This window comes from Gymnodraco acuticeps, unplaced genomic scaffold (assembly GCF_902827175.1).
Source record: "Gymnodraco acuticeps unplaced genomic scaffold, fGymAcu1.1, whole genome shotgun sequence".
NCBI lineage: Eukaryota > Metazoa > Chordata > Actinopteri > Perciformes > Bathydraconidae > Gymnodraco > Gymnodraco acuticeps.
In genome coordinates this window covers 1-18,621 of record NW_022992157.1, presented here as the reverse complement: position 1 = coordinate 18,621, position 18,621 = coordinate 1, and the positions used below count along the sequence as shown (strand labels likewise).

Sequence of the window (18,621 nt, the reverse complement as noted above, 5' to 3'; positions counted from 1 at the left end):
GACACAATTTGTTGTTTGTATTTTTCGCTCCGTTCTCTTTTTTTAATAGAAGGTGCATAACATTCAACTGCCCCGAAGATCCCGACGCGAAGCCTGAAGAGTAAACACACCAGGTTTACTAATCTACCCGCACACTTTGTCTGGTGTCGGAATGTCTCGCTATGTTAGTACTGTAGTGACCACTCATTAATACACTGGGGTTCATAATTCACACATGGAACTACAGTTGGGGTTTTGTTTCCACACGGACATGTTATGTGTTGTCTATATATATTGTGTGCCCTCCTGACTTCACTCTCTTCTTCCCGGACTGCAACCGGACAACATGTTTTGTTCTGCTTCATAATAAAGTACCCTTTTGCACCTTCCTTGCACCGCCTCTGACTCCCTATCTCTCGGCACTACACTACATTCTTAAAAAACAAAACACCATTTCATTTCGGGTTAAAATGTATTGTAACTGCGTTACTGAGCATTGTAACGTGTTGCAACATGTTCTCACTCCCAACCCGTCACATGTTGACGGACGGTCAGGGCCCCTCCCCGTCACCATATTACGCACAGGGTACCCCTTGAGAGTCAGTTTTCAACTATCAGGGAGTCCCATTGACTTGCAAAGAGCTCCCTGAACGTTGGTAATAGAGGAGTTAAGATCGCGGCGAAATGCTCTCCGCAGATCCATTCTCACAGCGTTATAAACCTTTTTCTAACTCAATATCAAGCCACACTTATTGTGTTTACTTCTTTATTTTAATTGAATAATGTAGGGCTTTTGTCAGTTATGGGGAGAGTAGGGGCTCAGAATACTGAAATCTGTATTGTTTCATCGTTTTTTCCTTCTAATTTTGTATTATTTTCTAAACCACACTGTTATTTACTCAACAATAACACATAATTATCCTTGTGTTTATTTATTTGTTTGATTAATAAACACAAGTTGGAGTCCGTCAGGACCGAGGGTCGGAGCAGCTCATTTGCTTTCGAGAATTTTACACCCAGAAGTAAGTATTCTCTCCGCTTCGCTTGACAAACCCTGTGATAGTCCTCAAGCTCTGTGATTGGATGTTTGAGTGTGCTCCGAGGGTTACGCCGAGCCTCGAACAGCACTTTGAAATGGGATGGAACCACGGCAGACTGTCCAAAACTGGATTTGAACGGGTCCACCGCGTCCCCCCTCCCCCACCCCGTCCCCAGAACTACACATGCTGGCTATTGTGTTTCGCAACATGTTCTCTATCTATGCCACGTCTCTACTGGGAGTTGTAGTTTTAAAAGACGTTTTCGTATTTCCCATAATAAGAAGTTGCCAGTATCAAACTGTGTACATCCCTGGAGGTTTAGGGGATAGGAAACACTCACATTTAAAACATATAATTAATAAATGGGTGAAAATTGCTTGTGCCCATAATGGGCAGCATTAATATATATACACACATGCCAGCTAAGGTCAGAAGAGCTTTATTCAACAGCTGGTCTTATGTCTGTGACCCCTCCTGTTGTTCATTGATAAGCACTTGTCAAGGTTCAGAGGCACATTTTGCAAATATGGCAGTAGCCATCGATCATCTTAAGATAAGATATACTTTAATCAACTTGATCCCAAGTTGGAAACATTTGCGTACATCAGCATGTGTAACAGTTGTAAATATGCAGTGGTGTTTATTTACATCATTTAGTATAATCACACAAATTCTGTGTTTTATATTTATCAATTCTGTGTTCTTTATTTATTGAATGTTCAATACCTGACAAGGCCGGAGATGAAAAACCTGGGTCGCAGGTTCCTCAACAGTGCATTACAAGACATCTATCAATATGTGTGTATACCTCCACCATTAAACTGTCATATTCTGCACATTTCTTATACTATCTACATACATCTTATATAAGAGTAAAATACATATGTATAATATCAGTTAAAATAAGTGCTTAAACATACAGTAGTTAACATTGCAGGAAAGCAATATATTAGTACTTTGTCAGGCTTAATATGTATACCCCCAAAGCTTTTTTCTTATTTAAAATAAGACCTTAACCTAAAGTATTCTTTAATGTTTAGATAAAGCCTTATTAGTTTGTCTGTCTGTGTCTCCTATTAATGTCTAATAATAAAAATAATACATTTCAATAACGTGCTTTAACCACCAGGTGTCCCTTTTCTATCTTTTGCAGGTCACCCTTGAAAAAGAGATCTTTTGATCTCAAGGGGCTTCACCTGGTTAAATAAAGGCTACAAACAAACAAATCAGCTGTGCACCGTTATGGTGTACATATACCAATATACCGATTGGATCAAATATAAAAGTCAGCCGAATTAGTGTTGATACTGCAAGGAGACGTATTGTGAAGAGAAATTGAAGATGTTGTTTAATTGCTGATATATTTATGATCCACGTCACATATTCAGTTTCGGCGGCAGTTCTCCTGTTTGTCTAGAAGTGTTGTCATCAGGGCTCTATAAATAGAGAACTACGGCAGATCTGTAATATGTAATGCAGCCGAACCGTGTATTACAATGCCGTTATGTGATGACTTTCAAAGAGAAAAGCAAGCAAACTCGGAATAAAGTATTATTATTATTATTTTTTTTTTTTTTTTCTCGGATTTCACATCAACAGGAAGTCCGGTTAACTAAAATGTCCGTGCGGAACAATACCCCAACCCATAGATCCGTGGGTGAATAATAATCACCACATTACACACATCCCTTCACATTGACATTTAAATTTACATTAAAGTATTTTGTTGCCTGGCAACGCAATCGCACAACGGCACATCCATTAATTCCACAACCACACACATAGATTAACATCGATTTAATACATTAATGTAGCCTAAAAGAGGTGTCGACCAGCTGGGGCAACAAGAAAATCGGCGAAATCGAGTGTGACTATTAAAGAATAAATAATTATTATATTAATATTGACACTAACAACCGACCGTCGGGGAGCATTCTCATGACGTCTATTATCAACGCATTGGGATGTCTATGAAGGTCTATGGGACGCCCTGCCCGTTGAAAACTGACTCTCAAGGGGTACCCTGTGCGTAATAGAGTGACGGGGAGGGGCCCTGACCGACCGTCAACATGTGACGGGTTGGGAGTGAGAACGTGTTGTTGTAACGGGTAATATATTTCCCACATTTCATTAGTAATGCGTTACATCAAAAAGTAATATATTACTGTAACTCTGTTACTTTTGTAACGCGTTACACCCAACACTCTTTAGCAGTGTGGAACCTTGGTGTCGGAACATGCTCCATCACTCTCTCCTTTATCAAGGATTTAAAAACAGAAGTCATTTCATATTTCCATCTTAAAGCCCTTCTATGGTAATAACTATGCTACAATGGTGAAATCAGTACTTTAGATTGGAGCACTATATCTGGCTTGGCACCAACTCTCCCTCTAACCTTATCCATACAAATAAAGATGTGTCTTATAGAGTGGTTCCTAAAACTATCCTTTTAATGGTGATCAATATTGTAACAAATGAGATCACTACTTTATTCACACGTGAATAAAAATCTCTTAAAGTATGATTTGTTAACATGATGAAAAGATTGAAGAATATGGTTCTACAGTTTTCAGCATGTGTGCCTTTTTATGTTATACAGTTCAGCTTTGATTCCATCACCTCATTAAACCTTATTTTAAAGCATTATTTAGTTCTGTGAAGGGATATAATGGAGCTATGCACTGTACTACACTTTCATTAATAATGTATGCTGAAAAGTGTATATATATTACAGCACCATTTTTTGTTGAATAGATTTGAGTGGTTCAAAATTTCGGGTCACGATTTATTGACAAAGGAAAAAGTGGGTCCCGAGGCCGGACCAGTTGAGAACCACTGCTCTATAGTGCCCGTAATAGCGTGCACTGGAGTCCATTGTTATTCACTGTGTGTGTGTGGTTTTGCTCGGTGTATGTCAACGTCACCCCCGCCCCGCCCCCCCACCTTGCGTAATTAGCACATCGGACAGCACCCCAGCACCCCCACTCAAAATACCTTCTCGCGCCTCTGCCCCCGTCCTCACCTTAAACTCCTCCCAGCTGCTCTCTGATTGGCTGCTGCTACTGCGTATGAGTGTGTGTGTGTGTGTGTGTGTGTGTGTGTGTGCGTGTGCGTGTGTTTGTGTGTAGCTCTTTGTGCAGCAGAGCACCGCGCCCTGAACGCCTCACTGCAGATCCCTCCGCCAGGTGAGCCGGATCGCGCAGCGCAGGTGAAGCTTTGTGAGGATCGGAATTAAAGAAAGGAAAGAGTCATGGAGCCTCGAGACTAAAAACCAGAACCAGAAGAGACCAAAACCAGAACCCCGTTTCACTGAATCCACCTCCCGCTGCGTTCAGGGACTGTGTTTAAACTCGACGACCGGATTTAGCTGACCTGCGACCCGAACACCAGGTGAGTTCAGGGTTCCTGTGGATCTCAGTTTCTGTGGAAAAGCCTGTCTCTAGTATCCAACATGCAGCAGAGACACTTCTGTCTCCATTTAAAACTTCTCTGTGTTCTCTTTGCAGAAAGAGAGAGAGAAATTCCAACAGTTTATCTGCCGTTTACAATCTACAAATACACATTTCGATTGTATATTTCCGCTCCTCATGTTTAGTATCAGGAAGAAACTACAGCATATGTATACAGTAGAAGTACTCGGATCTTGTACTTGAGTCAAAGTAGAAGTACTCAGATCTTGTTCTTGAGTAAAAGTAGAAGTACTCAGATCTTGTACTTAAGTAAAAGTAGAAGTACTCAAATCTTGTACAGTAAAATTAGAAGTACTCAGATCTTGTACAGTAAAATTAGAAGTACTCAGATCTTGTTCTTGAGTAAAAGTAGAAGTACTCAGACCTTGTAATTGAGTAAAAGTAGAAGTACCAGAGTGTAGGAATACTCTGTTACAGTAAAAGTCCTGCATTCAAAATGTTCCTCAAGTGAAAGTAGAAAAGTATTCTCATCTAAATATAGTGAAAGACAGTAAAAGTAGTCGTTGTGCAGATTGGTCCATTTCAGAATAATATATATGATATGTTTTATAATGATTGATCATGAAAGTGTTCTCAAAGCTGGTGAAGGTGCAGCTAGTCTGAAGTACTTTGTATACTGCAGGGTAGCTGGTGGATTTACTCCAGGTGGAACTAAAGTCTGATTCAACACTTGGTTATATTTCACATCATTCATCCAGATCTGTGAAGTAACTAGAGGTATTAATACATGTAGTGGAGGAAAAGTACACCATTATTTCTGCCATTTAAGATGCGTTCAAGGACAACATAAAGTGCAATAAATGTTATTTTAAGGGAAATGGGTTTTGTCTCACTGGAATCACAGTCATTCAAACCAGTGGATTTATTTGAACTACCAGTTCATTTACTATGACAAAAAGTCAGATAGTGGGTTGAGATTTTGTGTTAAAGTCTCCAAATACACAGCATATTTTTTCCATTTCAGATAACGCATGTGATATTGCAATTTTAATTAGCATGTTGAGTGTAACTACAGCCCCTTTTCTACAGTAGAAGTACAAATTGTTCACAAAATAACATCAAAACCGCTCAACTAACTTACATAATGCCAAAAACAATATGTCCCTTGTTTATTTTAGTTTCACTTTTCTACAAATAGTCATTGTTCTAAATTTGAGATCGAACGTGTGCCTCATGATGAGTAACTACAGCTCGTATTCTACAGAAAGTGGATTTAAATTCAAATGCCTTTCTCTACGAGTCATAATGACGTATTCCTCACATTCAGGGAGCAGCATATCCTTTATGAACACCACAACAAATACTATTGTTTGTTGAAATCGTACAAAACACTCAATATCTGACCATGAGTTTTTATTTTCACTATATCTGTAAAGCGTCTTTGAGCACCTGTAAACGCGCTAACAAAATCTATTATTATGATCTGGAGACGTGAACCCACTACCTGCTGCTAAATGGAGCTTATTAGAATGCAAGTCTAATGATGTATTAAGATACCAATAGAATAATGTAAACCGCATATAAACGTCTGAGTGACGCTGCAGGTTGTTAAAGTCAAATTAAACGCGTTTAAGTTTCAAAATAAGAGCTCTTCCTGTTTGACTATCCTGATGAATATGTGGTGCTTTATGGATACTTTACAATGCGGGTGATTCCTGTTTTTCCTGATGGTCCCACCGTTACAGCGCTGTAATAAACGGAGTCAGTGAAGGTTACACGGTGTTGACTCACCTCTGGGAGGTTCTGCAAGGCCGCGCTCAGGGTGTGAATAACAGCTGGAACACACAACGTGCTTCATTAGATGAGCTGGTTTCTGTCACAGATCGCAGCTCTGTGAAAACACATGGCTTCACTAAAACTATAACCTTACATCACATATCCCTTCTGCCTGAAACTGAAGGTGTAAGAAATGCATTTGGTTGCACAAGAAGCCTCTTATTGTGAACATCTCTGCTTTCTCTGCTTGGACACTTTGAGGCTCCCCTCTTGCACATGTTGTTTAAAGCATTTGTATACATAGGCCTTTCTGCAGCAGCCTTGACATGTAAGCAGAGCAGGGACGGCTTTGCATTGTTGGGACAATATAAACATTAGTTGAGCTATAAATGACGTTTGGGATCCACAGCTCGCCTGAGGGACCTCGTCTGACGGACCTCGCCTGAGGGACCTCGTCTGACGGACCTCGCCTGAGGGACCTCGATCTGACGGACCTCGCCTGAGGGACCTCGTCTGACGGACCTCGCCTGAGGGACCTCGATCTGACGGACCTCGTCTGAGGGACCTCGCCTGACGGACCTCGCCTTTTTCCAGAGTAAAGTAGTTTGCATTTAATTTGTTTAGCCGCGTAGAGAAGACAGTGTTGTTGAGAAGCTGACGAATCCCTCACTGCCTCCAGTATTAGTGCAATGCATGTTTTTAAACGTATAACTTAAAGGATTTAGTATTTCTTTTTTTTATTTAAACAATATGTTTATACATTTTTCATTCTTTGAAACATGATGGTTACAAGACACGACATAGCATACCTTACACAAACTTACAAAAAAAAGTCAAGACAGGACATAGAAAATAAAAAGAAGAATTGTGCAGTAGCAGCACGATCCTAATGCATCAGCAGTTTAAGAAGACCTTTCCTTTCAAGCAGGTCTAAGGATGTAGCATGTCTAAGTTGAGAGGGTCTTCGCTCTCTAGCAGCTGGGACTGATACTTTATGTCCACTCTTGAGTCAATGAGGCGCTCTGACAGTATGTGCGTAGAGAAAGCGCTCTGAAACTCTATCTCGTCTAAAAGGCGTCACAGGAAATGTGGAGCTGAAAAACAAACGTCACAGATTCCAGATTACAGCAGAGACGCTGGTTTAAATAAGAAACCTTGAAACACAGCTCTTTAAAGATTCAGCCCTCAAGGTTTCTCAAGTCAACTTTATTGTCAATCTTTCAGTTTGTGTGTAGGAGAGAGTGGGGTAAGTTGAGCCATTGTGTAGTTATGCTGTCCTCTAAGCAAGGAGAAATGACACATAGTAAAAAAACACACACCTATAGTTCAGGATGTCTCCTATCAATGGCAATGATGATAATTCATATTTGATCAAGGGCAGTGAAAATATTACTTCTTTAAAAAAAAAAGTGTTTGCTCAACTGGCCCTGGGTTAGGGGTCAGTTGATCCAGGTCAGGGGGTAAGTTGAACCACTGTTCAAACCTGGGCATACCTACAACACATCTTAAAGGTAACTTTAAACAATAAATAACAAACCAAATACAAGCTTAGTTTTTCAAATATTTTAACATGTTAAAAAGAAAAGTAATCATACAAATGGTGATACAATTTCATACATCTTACCAATCAAACACAGGGTACATTCAACTTTAAATAGCCTACAATGAGCTCTTATTATCAACTTGGCCTACTTTCATTAATTTCTCCATTGAAAATCTGGCTCAACTTACCCCACGGCCCATGGTTCACTTTACCCCACGGCCCGTGGTTCACTTTACCCCACGGCCCGTGGTTCACTTTACCCCACGGCCCGTGGTTCACTTTACCCCACGGCCCGTGGTTCACTTTACCCCACGGCCCGTGGTTCACTTTACCCCACAGCCACCATTTTAGAACAAATAGCCTAGCATTAGAATTCAGAGTCATCTTTAGCTTAATGATTCACATGGTTTAATACGCTGCCAACACATCAACTTATACAATATATGTGTTTAAACCTGGAAACTTTTTTTTGACATGACAGCCGATATAGCTGACATCTAGAAAATGTACTTTGACAAGCAAAAAACGCTTTTTTGTAAAAATGTTTACTTACCAGACCACAATGAGCATCTCTCTTTCACAGGCAAGGAGAAATGGGAGGAGCTTGCATCATTTCTGGTCACTTGATTACAACTATAAGGCGTTGCCCGGTTATAGGGGGAGGTTCAACTTCCTCACTGGTTCAACTTACCCCCTTCTCCCCTACAGACCTTTAAATATTAGTGATGGGCATTTAGATTCCCTTCGGGGACACAAATCTTTTGATTCAGTTCACTTGAAAGATTCGTTCACTGATTCGTTCACCGGTTCGCGAACGACTTCTGGTGATTTGCACGTTCGCGAACGATTCGTCTTTGTACTTAATTCGTTCAGTGAGTCTTCACTACTGCCGAAGTCCGTACAAGAAGTTTGCTGGCGTAACATTTATGATATTAAAACACATTTTACACCTCACCTTGTTGCCCCATGAATTATGCTCTGGGAATAGGCTACATATTATTTAAGAAATATAATTGACCATTGTTAAAGCTCATAAATGTGTGCCTGTGAATAAAAAAATATATCCTCTACATCGGTGACGATTTATTCATATTCTATGTACCCATCTATGTTTACCTTTAGCTAGCGGCTAAGCTAGTGGGACGCTACGGAGCCCAGCTATCTGCCCTCTGAAGCTTTTAGGGCCGACAGGGGGAGGAGGATGTCCCGCTAACGCTGTGTGTGTGTGTGTTTCACATTAGCGGGACGCTACGGAGCTATCCGCCCTCTGAAGCTTTTATGGCGGACAGGTTGAGGAGGATGTCCCGCTCCTGTGTGTGTAACGGAGCTCAGATGAGAGGGCTCTGATGACAGTTTTAATCCTCTGTCAAACTGCATGTTTTCTGCTATATTTGATGAGAGATCAAATGATTTTCTGCCACAGGAGTTTGACAGAGAATAACTGAAAGTACACAGTAACATAACTTCATAGTAGCCTACTTGTGGAAGAAGTCCAACTAGTACTGAGTCCAACAGTAAAGTACTTAATTGTATTTGTGGTAGTTGTCTAACTGAGTCCAACTCTGTGTAGATGGAACATCCAGTATTTCGGAGGGGCCCTAACGGGACCCTCCTCTTGAAAGAAAGGGATATAAGATAAAAGAACTGCAGGAAACAGTTCTGAACTGTTTCCTGCAGTTCTTTAAGTTTGTCGTTCGCGAACAGCTTCTCTTTAGCTTTTGGCGGAAGACGGCGACTCAAACAAACAAATCGTTTTGTGGGAGGAATCAGTTCATCTCGTTCACTTCAAAGATTCGTTCAAAAAGAACGAATCGTTCGCCCATCACTATTGAATATACAGTCTATGGTGCAGACAGAGAGACTGACACACCGAGTTTAATGTGAGGTTAGTTCAAGTTGGGCCTTTATCCACGTGGTACACATGCATCCACCAGAGCTGTGTGCGTCACTCTTTAGTGTCCCCTGGTCTCCCAGCTGTGTGCGTCACTCTTTAGTGTCCCCTGGTCTCCCAGCTGTGTGCGTCACTCTTTAGTGTCCCCTGGTCTCCCAGCTGTGTGCGTCACTCTTTAGTGTCCCCTGGTCTCCCTGCTGGTGCGTCACTCTTTAGTGTCCCCTGGTCTCCCAGCTGTGTGCGTCACTCTTTAGTGTCCCCTGGTCTCCCAGCTGTGTGCGTCACTCTTTAGTGTCCCCTGGTCTCCCAGCTGTGTGCGTCACTCTTTAGTGTCCCCTGGTCTCCCAGCTGTGTGAGTCACTCTTTAGTGTCCCCTGGTCTCCCTGCTGTGTGCGTCACTCTTTAGTGTCCCCTGGTCTCCAGCTGTGTGCATCACTCTTTAGTGTCCCCTGGTCTCCCAGCTGTGTGCGTCACTCTTTAGTGTCCCCTGGTCTCCCAGCTGTGTGCGTCACTCTTTAGTGTCCCCTGGTCTCCCTGCTGTGTGCGTCACTCTTTAGTGTCCCCTGGTCTCCCAGCTGTGTGCGTCACTCTTTAGTGTCCCCTGGTCTCCCTGCTGTGTGCGTCACTCTTTAGTGTCCCCTGGTCTCCCAGCTGTGTGCGTCACTCTTTAGTGTCCCCTGGTCTCCCAACTGTGTGCATCACTCTTTAGTGTCCCCTGGTCTCCAGCTGTGTGCGTCACTCTTTAGTGTCCCCTGGTCTCCAGCTGTGTGCGTCACTCTTTAGTGTCCCCTGGTCTCCAGCTGTGTGAGTCACTCTTTAGTGTCCCCCTGGTCTCCCAGCTGTGTGCGTCACTCTTTAGTGTCCCCTGGTCTCCAGCTGTGTGCGTCACTCTTTAGTGTCCCCTGGTCTCCCAGCTGTGTGCGTCACTCTTTAGTGTCCCCTGGTCTCCAGCTGTGTGAGTCACTCTTTAGTGTCCCCTGGTCTCCCAGCTGTGTGCGTCACTCTTTAGTGTCCCCTGGTCTCCCAGCTGTGTGCGTCACTCTTTAGTGTCCCCTGGTCTCCCAGCTGTGTGCGTCACTCTTTAGTGTCCCCTGGTCTCCCAGCTGTGTGCGTCACTCTTTAGTGTCCCCTGGTCTCCCAGCTGTGTGCGTCACTCTTTAGTGTCCCCTGGTCTCCAGCTGTGTGCGTCACTCTTTAGTGTCCCCTGGTCTCCCAGCTGTGTGCGTCACTCTTTAGTGTCCCCCTGGTCTCCAGCTGTGTGCGTCACTCTTTAGTGTCCCCTGGTCTCCCAGCTGTGTGCGTCACTCTTTAGTGTCCCCTGGTCTCCCAGCTGTGTGCGTCACTCTTTAGTGTCCCCTGGTCTCCCAGCTGTGTGCGTCACTCTTTAGTGTCCCCTGGTCTCCAGCTGTGTGCGTCACTCTTTAGTGTCCCCTGGTCTCCCAGCTGTGTGCGTCACTCTTTAGTGTCCCCTGGTCTCCCAGCTGTGTGCGTCACTCTTTAGTGTCCCCTGGTCTCCAGCTGTGTGCGTCACTCTTTAGTGTCCCCTGGTCTCCCAGCTGTGTGCGTCACTCTTTAGTGTCCCCTGGTCTCCCAGCTGTGTGCGTCACTCTTTAGTGTCCCCTGGTCTCCCAGCTGTGTGCGTCACTCTTTAGTGTCCCTGGTCTCCCAGCTGTGTGCGTCACTCTTTAGTGTCCCCTGGTCTCCCAGCTGTGTGCGTCACTCTTTAGTGTCCCCTGGTCTCCAGCTGTGTGCGTCACTCTTTAGTGTCCCCTGGTCTCCAGCTGGGTTTCTAGATCTCTTCATGAGATGCTGCTTTCACCTGGAGGTAAAGGTCACAAACAAACAACACTTCCTCTTCAGATGTGATAAAACCTTTCCTGTGTAAAGTTTAGTGAGGAGGAGGAGGAGGAGGAGGAGGAGGAGGAGGAGGAGGAGGAGGAGGAGGAGGAGGAGGAGGAGGAGGAGGAGGAGGAAACACACAGCTGGAGGGGACACACCGCCGTGCACTCTGAGCCGCATTCTGTTGAGTCCAGAGAGAAACAGAGAAATAGTAAACGTACAGATTTTAGCACACATGAACTTTTAAGGACACAATAACTTTGAAAATATGATTTAAAACCTAGAAAGCAACAAATATCCAGATTTGTGGGACATTTTCTGACATGTTTGCTTTAAAGATTTCTCTACTGAGTATTTGATTATCCAAATGAATTGACTGATGCAGCTCTGAGCGTTAGCCTGCCTGCTGAGATGATCTTTACACACAGCTTTAGTCCATCACTGTCAACAACAACAACAACAACAACAACAACAAAGCAGTCCATGAATTACCTCGCATTACAGCGTTGATATTATGTAAAAAGTAGGCACACGTTATCAATAATACAAATGCAATAAAGTAACAAATAAACTCCTGTGATAATGGTTTAGTCGAGCAAGTTTTCATCTGATGTTCTTCTTTAGGCTCTGCTTCTCTCACCGGCTCTCTGAGCTGCATTCACACACACACACGCACGCACGCACGCACATACCATGTATACATCACTTCAGGGGACATTACATTGACTTACATGCATTTCCTGTGTGTGTGTGTGTGTGTGATTATCTCTTGTTACAACACACACCAAGGACGAGCTGTTGTTGCTGCTAACACTCAGAGTATTTGTCAAAGCTCACAGAGCGAGTGTTCGTCCTCCATGCGTCCTTCAAACTGATAAAGACTTCTTTAATCTGCTGAAAGAGGAACAGTTTGGACACAGCTGCTTGTTTGGTGAACTTTGGACAGATTTATATTCACCTGCTTTTATATAAGCACGCTATTGTTCCCATAACATGGGAACTCCCGTGAGTATGCCCATAACATGGGAACTACAGGAGTAAGACGGACATACTGTAACCCTTTATTCATGCTGGTGGACATGTTGGTACATTTTCAAGATGTTTTCTTTGTTTTTCTCAAAAGGATGTTTACTAAAAACTTTCACAACAACCAATAAACCACAAACATGTATGTGTCATAAATCCCAACTTAATGGGAAGCGAATGTCGGGTAAAGATTAAGATGGACTTTTATTAATCCCTCGTGGGGAAATTTTTTCTCTGCATTTGACCCATCCTAGTGTTAGGAGCAGTGTGCTGCCATTTTGAACGGCCCCCGGGGAGCAGTGTAGGGAACGGTGCCTTGCTCAGGGACACCTCGGTAGCACTTGGTCTTGCCGGGACTTGAACTGGTGACCTTCCAGTTGCCAAGCCAAGTCCCTATGGACTTCGCCACCACTTATAATAAAGTGGTTCCATTTGGTTCCTTATTCTTAAGCACATGTTCTGTGGTTATGGGGTGATATCAGTGGTCCATGAATACAGCCAGTAAACCAAAGTATTTCAATGGTGAGCATTCTCTAAAGCAGGGGTTCCCAACCCCCGGTCCTTGGCACAATAAAGGTTGGGAACCCCTGATCTAAAGCATCTGTATGCAAACTTTTCATTAAAAAGTGGTATAAATGTTATTTAAATCTTATTGATAATGGCTTGCACTCGTATAACCCTGTTACTAAGATTATGTATTTTTGGATCTATTCTTTTTATGAATCCCCAGAGCCTGTGATGATTATAGAACAAGGAGCCGATCAGTCCCCGAAACATCAGATTAGTGAAGGAAGGAAATCAGTTTGAGGAGAGGAAAGGTCACTTAGAAAACAATAAGAAAAAGTGTGTGTGTGTGTGTGTGTGTGAGACAACTGTAGTTCAGCTCAGTGTTGATTGACGGCTCGTGCCTCGACGGAGGCCTTTGAGGGAAATGGGAGAACATGTTCTCACTTCCTCTCTAAACACACACCTACACACACACACGCACGCCTACACACACACATATACATACACACACGCCTCCAGTCAAACTCTTTTCCTGCAGTTGTCTCCTTTGTGTCGTTCTCGAGTCTCTCACGTGTGTGTGTGTGTGTGTGTGTGTGTGTGTGTGTGTGTGTGTGTGTGTGTGTGTGTGTGTGTGTGTGTGTGTGTGTGTGTTGTGTGTGTGTGTGTGTGTGTGTGTGTGTGTGTGTGTGGTGTGGTGTGTGTGTGTGTGTGTGTGTAGTGTGTGGTGTGTGTTGTGTGTGTGTGTGTGTGTGTGTGTGTGTGTGTGTGTTGGTGTGTGTGTGTGTGTGTGTGTGTGTGTGTGTGTGTGTGTGTGTGTGTGTGTGTGTGTGTGTGTGTGTGTGTGTGTGTGTGTGTGTGTGTGGTGTGTGTGTGTGTGTGTGTGTGTGTGTGTCCGACTGTGACCTTAAACGCTGAGTTCAGGTTTACCGTAAATATGAGGATTTTATCTTGTGTGGACCCTGAGCTGTTTCATTCATGACGTTCCTGATGCTAACATGCTAATAATGCTACTGATGCTAACATGCTACTGATGCTAACATGCTAATAATGCTACTGATGCTAATCTAGATATTCTGGTTCTTCAACCTCCTAAATGTCAGCTTCATGAGGAACATTTCTGCATTAATATATACAGTGTTCGAATGACCCATTTGCTTTCAGGGAGACCTATTTTTATTTTCAGGGCCCTCGGTGTGGAGCTGTAAACTCGACCCTGACGCCGCTCACAGCCGGCCCACTAAAAGTTGTTCCGTTCACGTTGTCATTTTTAGACTCCTTTGCTTCTTTGCTTGTGAATCCAAAAGCTGCGAGGCTTGGCTGTTTTCGTTTCGCCATATTTTTTATTACAAAGCCAGAGTTAAAAAAATATCAATAGGCCTATGAACATTTCAAATACCGTGCCGGCATCACCACCGTAACCATAGCAACGTAAGTAGCGTAAAGAATGCAGCCCCGCCACGTGCAGATGGCAACGCCCAGAAATATTCACAAATATTCAGAAACTGAACAATGACAATCATTTATTTCAAGAACTTTTATTTACAGAAACTCAACATTTCTCATCTGTGTGCAGATAAGTATTATCATTTTAAAAACATTTTGAATTATTATTAAAACATGTTTTACTCTATTTTGTCCCCCTGCAGGTTGACCCTCTCTGATGGCCCCCCGATCACCCCCCCCGTGCAGTGGGCTCATCTGACTCCTCCCCCTCCGCTGACCCCTCCCCCTCCACTGACCCCTCCTCTGACTCCTCCCCTCCGCTTCTTTACTTCCTGCCCCCCTCCCTTGCAGTAACCATGGATACGGATACGGACGACACGCCCGGCTGTTACTACAACCAAAGCGTGAGGTTCTTCTACGAGGCGAGCGGGAAGAACATCAGCACCCACTGGCGTGACCGTGACTACGTGATCGTGACGCTCGGCATGGCGGTGTGTTTCATCGTCATCTTCTCCAACCTGCTGGTGATGGCGGCCATCTTTAAGAACCGCCACTTCCACTTCCCCATCTACTACCTGCTGGGGAACCTGGCCGTGGCCGACCTGTTCTCAGGTGCCTTCACTGTTCACTTCATTTGATATTCTTTTGTATCATTTCATTTTGGTATTATTATTTTTTCACTTTATTTGATTTTTGCATTATTTGATCATATTTTATTTATTTATTTTTTCTGTTTAAAATAATGTTTTTGTGTCTCTGCGTGCACTTTGAGTTAATAAGCCTGACTCTCTATGACACACACTCAGGCCCAATCCCAAACCACGCCCTACACCCTACCCCTTCACACCCCCCCTCCGTGACGGAGTGACACTCGCAGCTCAACGAGGCTCCTCCTGTCAGATGGAGGGAGTAAATACAGCAGCAAGCTTTGGGACATTTACCTTTTTCTAGACTAAACACAGGTTTGATCCTAAGTTAAAAACATATGAGGTCATCATGAGGTTGTTAACATGCAGTTCATCAGTGGCTGTTTGCTGGAACTACTTGTAAACAGCTTGTTTCCTGACAGACACACACAGCGTGACTCCGGTCAGGTAGAGACCGGTCTCAAGTCAGCACCGATGCAGACTCGCAAACGGAGGGGTAGGGTGTAGGGCGTGGTTTGGGATTGGGCCTCACACACACACACACACACACACACACGCATGTGCACACACACACACACATACATACACACACACACACACACACACACACACACACACACATGTACGCACAGGGTTTGTTTGTTTGCTTGTGGAGACGCCGCATGTTCACAGAAACACTGGAGGAGATAAATCCTTCTTCTCTCCGTGGATCGGACTCTCTTTAATATTTCCATACGATATTCTATCTAACTGAACGTTTACATTTTGTTCTCTGAATAGTTTAATCGTGAGGAAACAAACGGATATTAACGTCTCTGCAGGATTCATGTTGTTCTGAGTTTTTATAGGATAAGACATGTTTCCTGCATCACAGCAGCACCATGTGCATTATCAACAAGGACACATATTAGGAGAGGAGACAAGGAGACAGACATTTAACACACCATCACGACCACTAATGCGTCATGATCCAGACCCTCTAACGTAGATCAGATCTGGGATCTTATTTTATTTGTATTTATTTCTCATTTAATTGTATTTCTCTTTCTCTTTTTGTTATGATATTATTCATCATAAATCACAGTACGCTCTTCGGTGCTAATCTAAGGTGCTTGCCTCCCCCAGGAGTGTCGTACCTGCACATGATGTTCCACACCGGCCCGTGGACCATCAGGCTGTCTAAGTACGGCTGGTTCCTCCGGCAGAGCCTCATCGACACCAGCCTCACCGCCTCCGTGCTCAACCTGCTGGCCGTGGCCGTGGAGCGCCACCAGACCATCTTCAACATGCAGCTGCACAGCAAGATGAGCACCAGGCGCGTCTTCGTCATCATCGTCTTCATCTGGCTGCTGGCCATCGTCTTGGGGCTGGTGCCCACGATGGGATGGCACTGCCTGTGTGACCTGAAAAACTGCTCCACCATGGCGCCCATGTACAGCCGCAGCTACCTGGTGTTCTGGGCTGTGCTGAACCTCTTCACCTTCTCCGTCATGCTGGCCGTCTACACACGCATCTTCGTCTACGTGAGACACAAGAGCCAGCAGATGAGCCAGCACACGAGCCAGATGAGGCACCGAGAGACCGTGTTCAACCTCATGAAGACCGTCTCCATGATCCTGGGTGAGTGAGGGACACAGAGAGACACACACACACACACACACACACACACACACACACACACACACACACACAACACACACACACACTCTGAGGAGGAGCTGTTTTGTGTTACGCTCTTCAGGCATGCAGTGCCTGTCAGGACACGCTCAGGGTTTTCTTGCCCTCACGTGCCTGAGAAACATTTTACAACCTTCAGGAATTGAATCCAAAGTTCAGACAACGAGAGGTGGGGGGGGGGCAGGAAACCATCACAGGGAGGTGTGTGTGTGTGTGTGTCCTTCACACTGAGGACACACATTACTTTTTGAACTTTGTTTTTAAGAGAAACTACAAGAGATAAGAAAAATAATAAGTGTGTTAATGTGAGTAATGCAGTGGGGGGGTTCATGGTTATATATGTTAGGTGTGTGTGTGTGTGTTGTGACAGTGTTTGAGGAATGTGTTGCACATGGTGTGTGTGTGAGTGTGTTTCCTCATAGTCTCCACATTTCCTGAACATGTGTCAGAGCGGAGTGTGTGTGCACATAATGAATTCCTGAGCTGCCTAATCGAGTGTTATGGTAATGAAATCTGATCACTCTCTGTTCTGTGTGTGTGTGTGTGTGTGTGTTTATTGTCTGCAGAGGAATTTACAGTATGTCCTCCAGTCCATCACATTCTTTATACTCTGTCTGCAGATGGTTAATTTGCCAAAAGTTGCACCTTTTTGCATGAAATGTATCATCAGATGTTCCTGCATGTTGTGATCATTGGACCTTCACAATAACTGTATTATCAATACGTGTTCAATGCTTTGGTCTTTACTAGGAAAACAAGTCTAAACTAAAACAACATGTACCGCATCTAATCACATCCTACCTCACCGTACCGCATCTAATCACATCCTACCTCACTGTACCGCATCTAATCACATCCTACCTCACCGTACCGCATCTAATCACATCCTACCTCACCGTACCGCATCTAATCACATCCTACCTCACCGTACCGTATCTAATCACATCCTACCTCACCGTACCGCATCTAATCACATCCTACCTCACCGTACCGCATCTAATCACATCCTACCTCACCGTACCGTATCTAATCACATCCTACCTCACCGTACCGCATCTAATCACATCCTACCTCACCGTACCGTATCTAATCACATCCTACCTCACCGTACCGTATCTAATCACATCCTACCTCACCGTACCGCATCTAATCACATCCTACCTCACTGTACTGTATCTAATCACATCCTACCTCACCGTACCGTATCTAATCACATCCTACCTCACTGTACCGCATCTAATCACATCCTACCTCACCGTACCGCATCTAATCACATCCTACCTCACCGTACCGCATCTAATCACATCCTACCTCACCGTACCGCATCTAATCACATCCACCCTCACCGTACCGTATCTAATCACATCCTACCTCACCGTACCGTATCTAATCACATCCTACCTCACCGTACCGCATCTAATCACATCCTACCTCACCGTACCGTATCTAATCACATCCTACCTCACCGTACCGTATCTAATCACATCCTACCTCACCGTACCGTATCTAATCACATCCTACCTCACCGTACCGTATCTAATCACATCCTACCTCACCGTACCGCATCTAATCACATCCTACCTCACCGTACCGTATCTAATCACATCCTACCTCACCGTACCGTATCTAATCACATCCTACCTCACCGTACCGTATCTAATCACATCCTACCTCACCGTACCGCATCTAATCACATCCTACCTCACCGTACCGTTATCTAATCACATCTACCTCACCGTACCGTATCTAATCACATCCTACCTCACCGTACCGCATCTAATCACATCCTACCTCACCGTACCGTATCTAATCACATCCTACCTCACCGTACCGTATCTAATCA

The 18,621-nt window shown here is 44.1% G+C and overlaps 1 protein-coding gene across 1 annotated transcript; it reads left to right on the top strand.

Moving 5' to 3' along the window:
* The first annotated feature begins 4,131 nt into the window (after positions 1-4,131).
* On the top strand, positions 4,132-16,729 carry LOC117538602 (lysophosphatidic acid receptor 1-like). The gene is made up of 3 exons (XM_034204458.1): positions 4,132-4,409; positions 14,658-15,066; positions 16,227-16,729. Exons 2-3 carry the CDS (start codon positions 14,811-14,813, stop codon positions 16,727-16,729), a joined length of 759 nt encoding a protein of 252 aa, XP_034060349.1. The 5' UTR covers positions 4,132-4,409; positions 14,658-14,810.
* The last annotated feature ends 1,892 nt before the right edge of the window (positions 16,730-18,621 follow it).

What these genes read in the sequence shown, in the direction of transcription:
- LOC117538602 (XM_034204458.1), top strand. Translation starts at nt 14,811, where the DNA reads ATGGATACGGATACGGACGACACGCCCGGCTGTTACTACAACCAAAGC. An exon ending in CGTGGCCGACCTGTTCTCAG is followed by an intron (nt 15,067 to 16,226) that starts GTGCCTTCACTG and finishes TGCCTCCCCCAG; the next exon opens with GAGTGTCGTACCTGCACATG.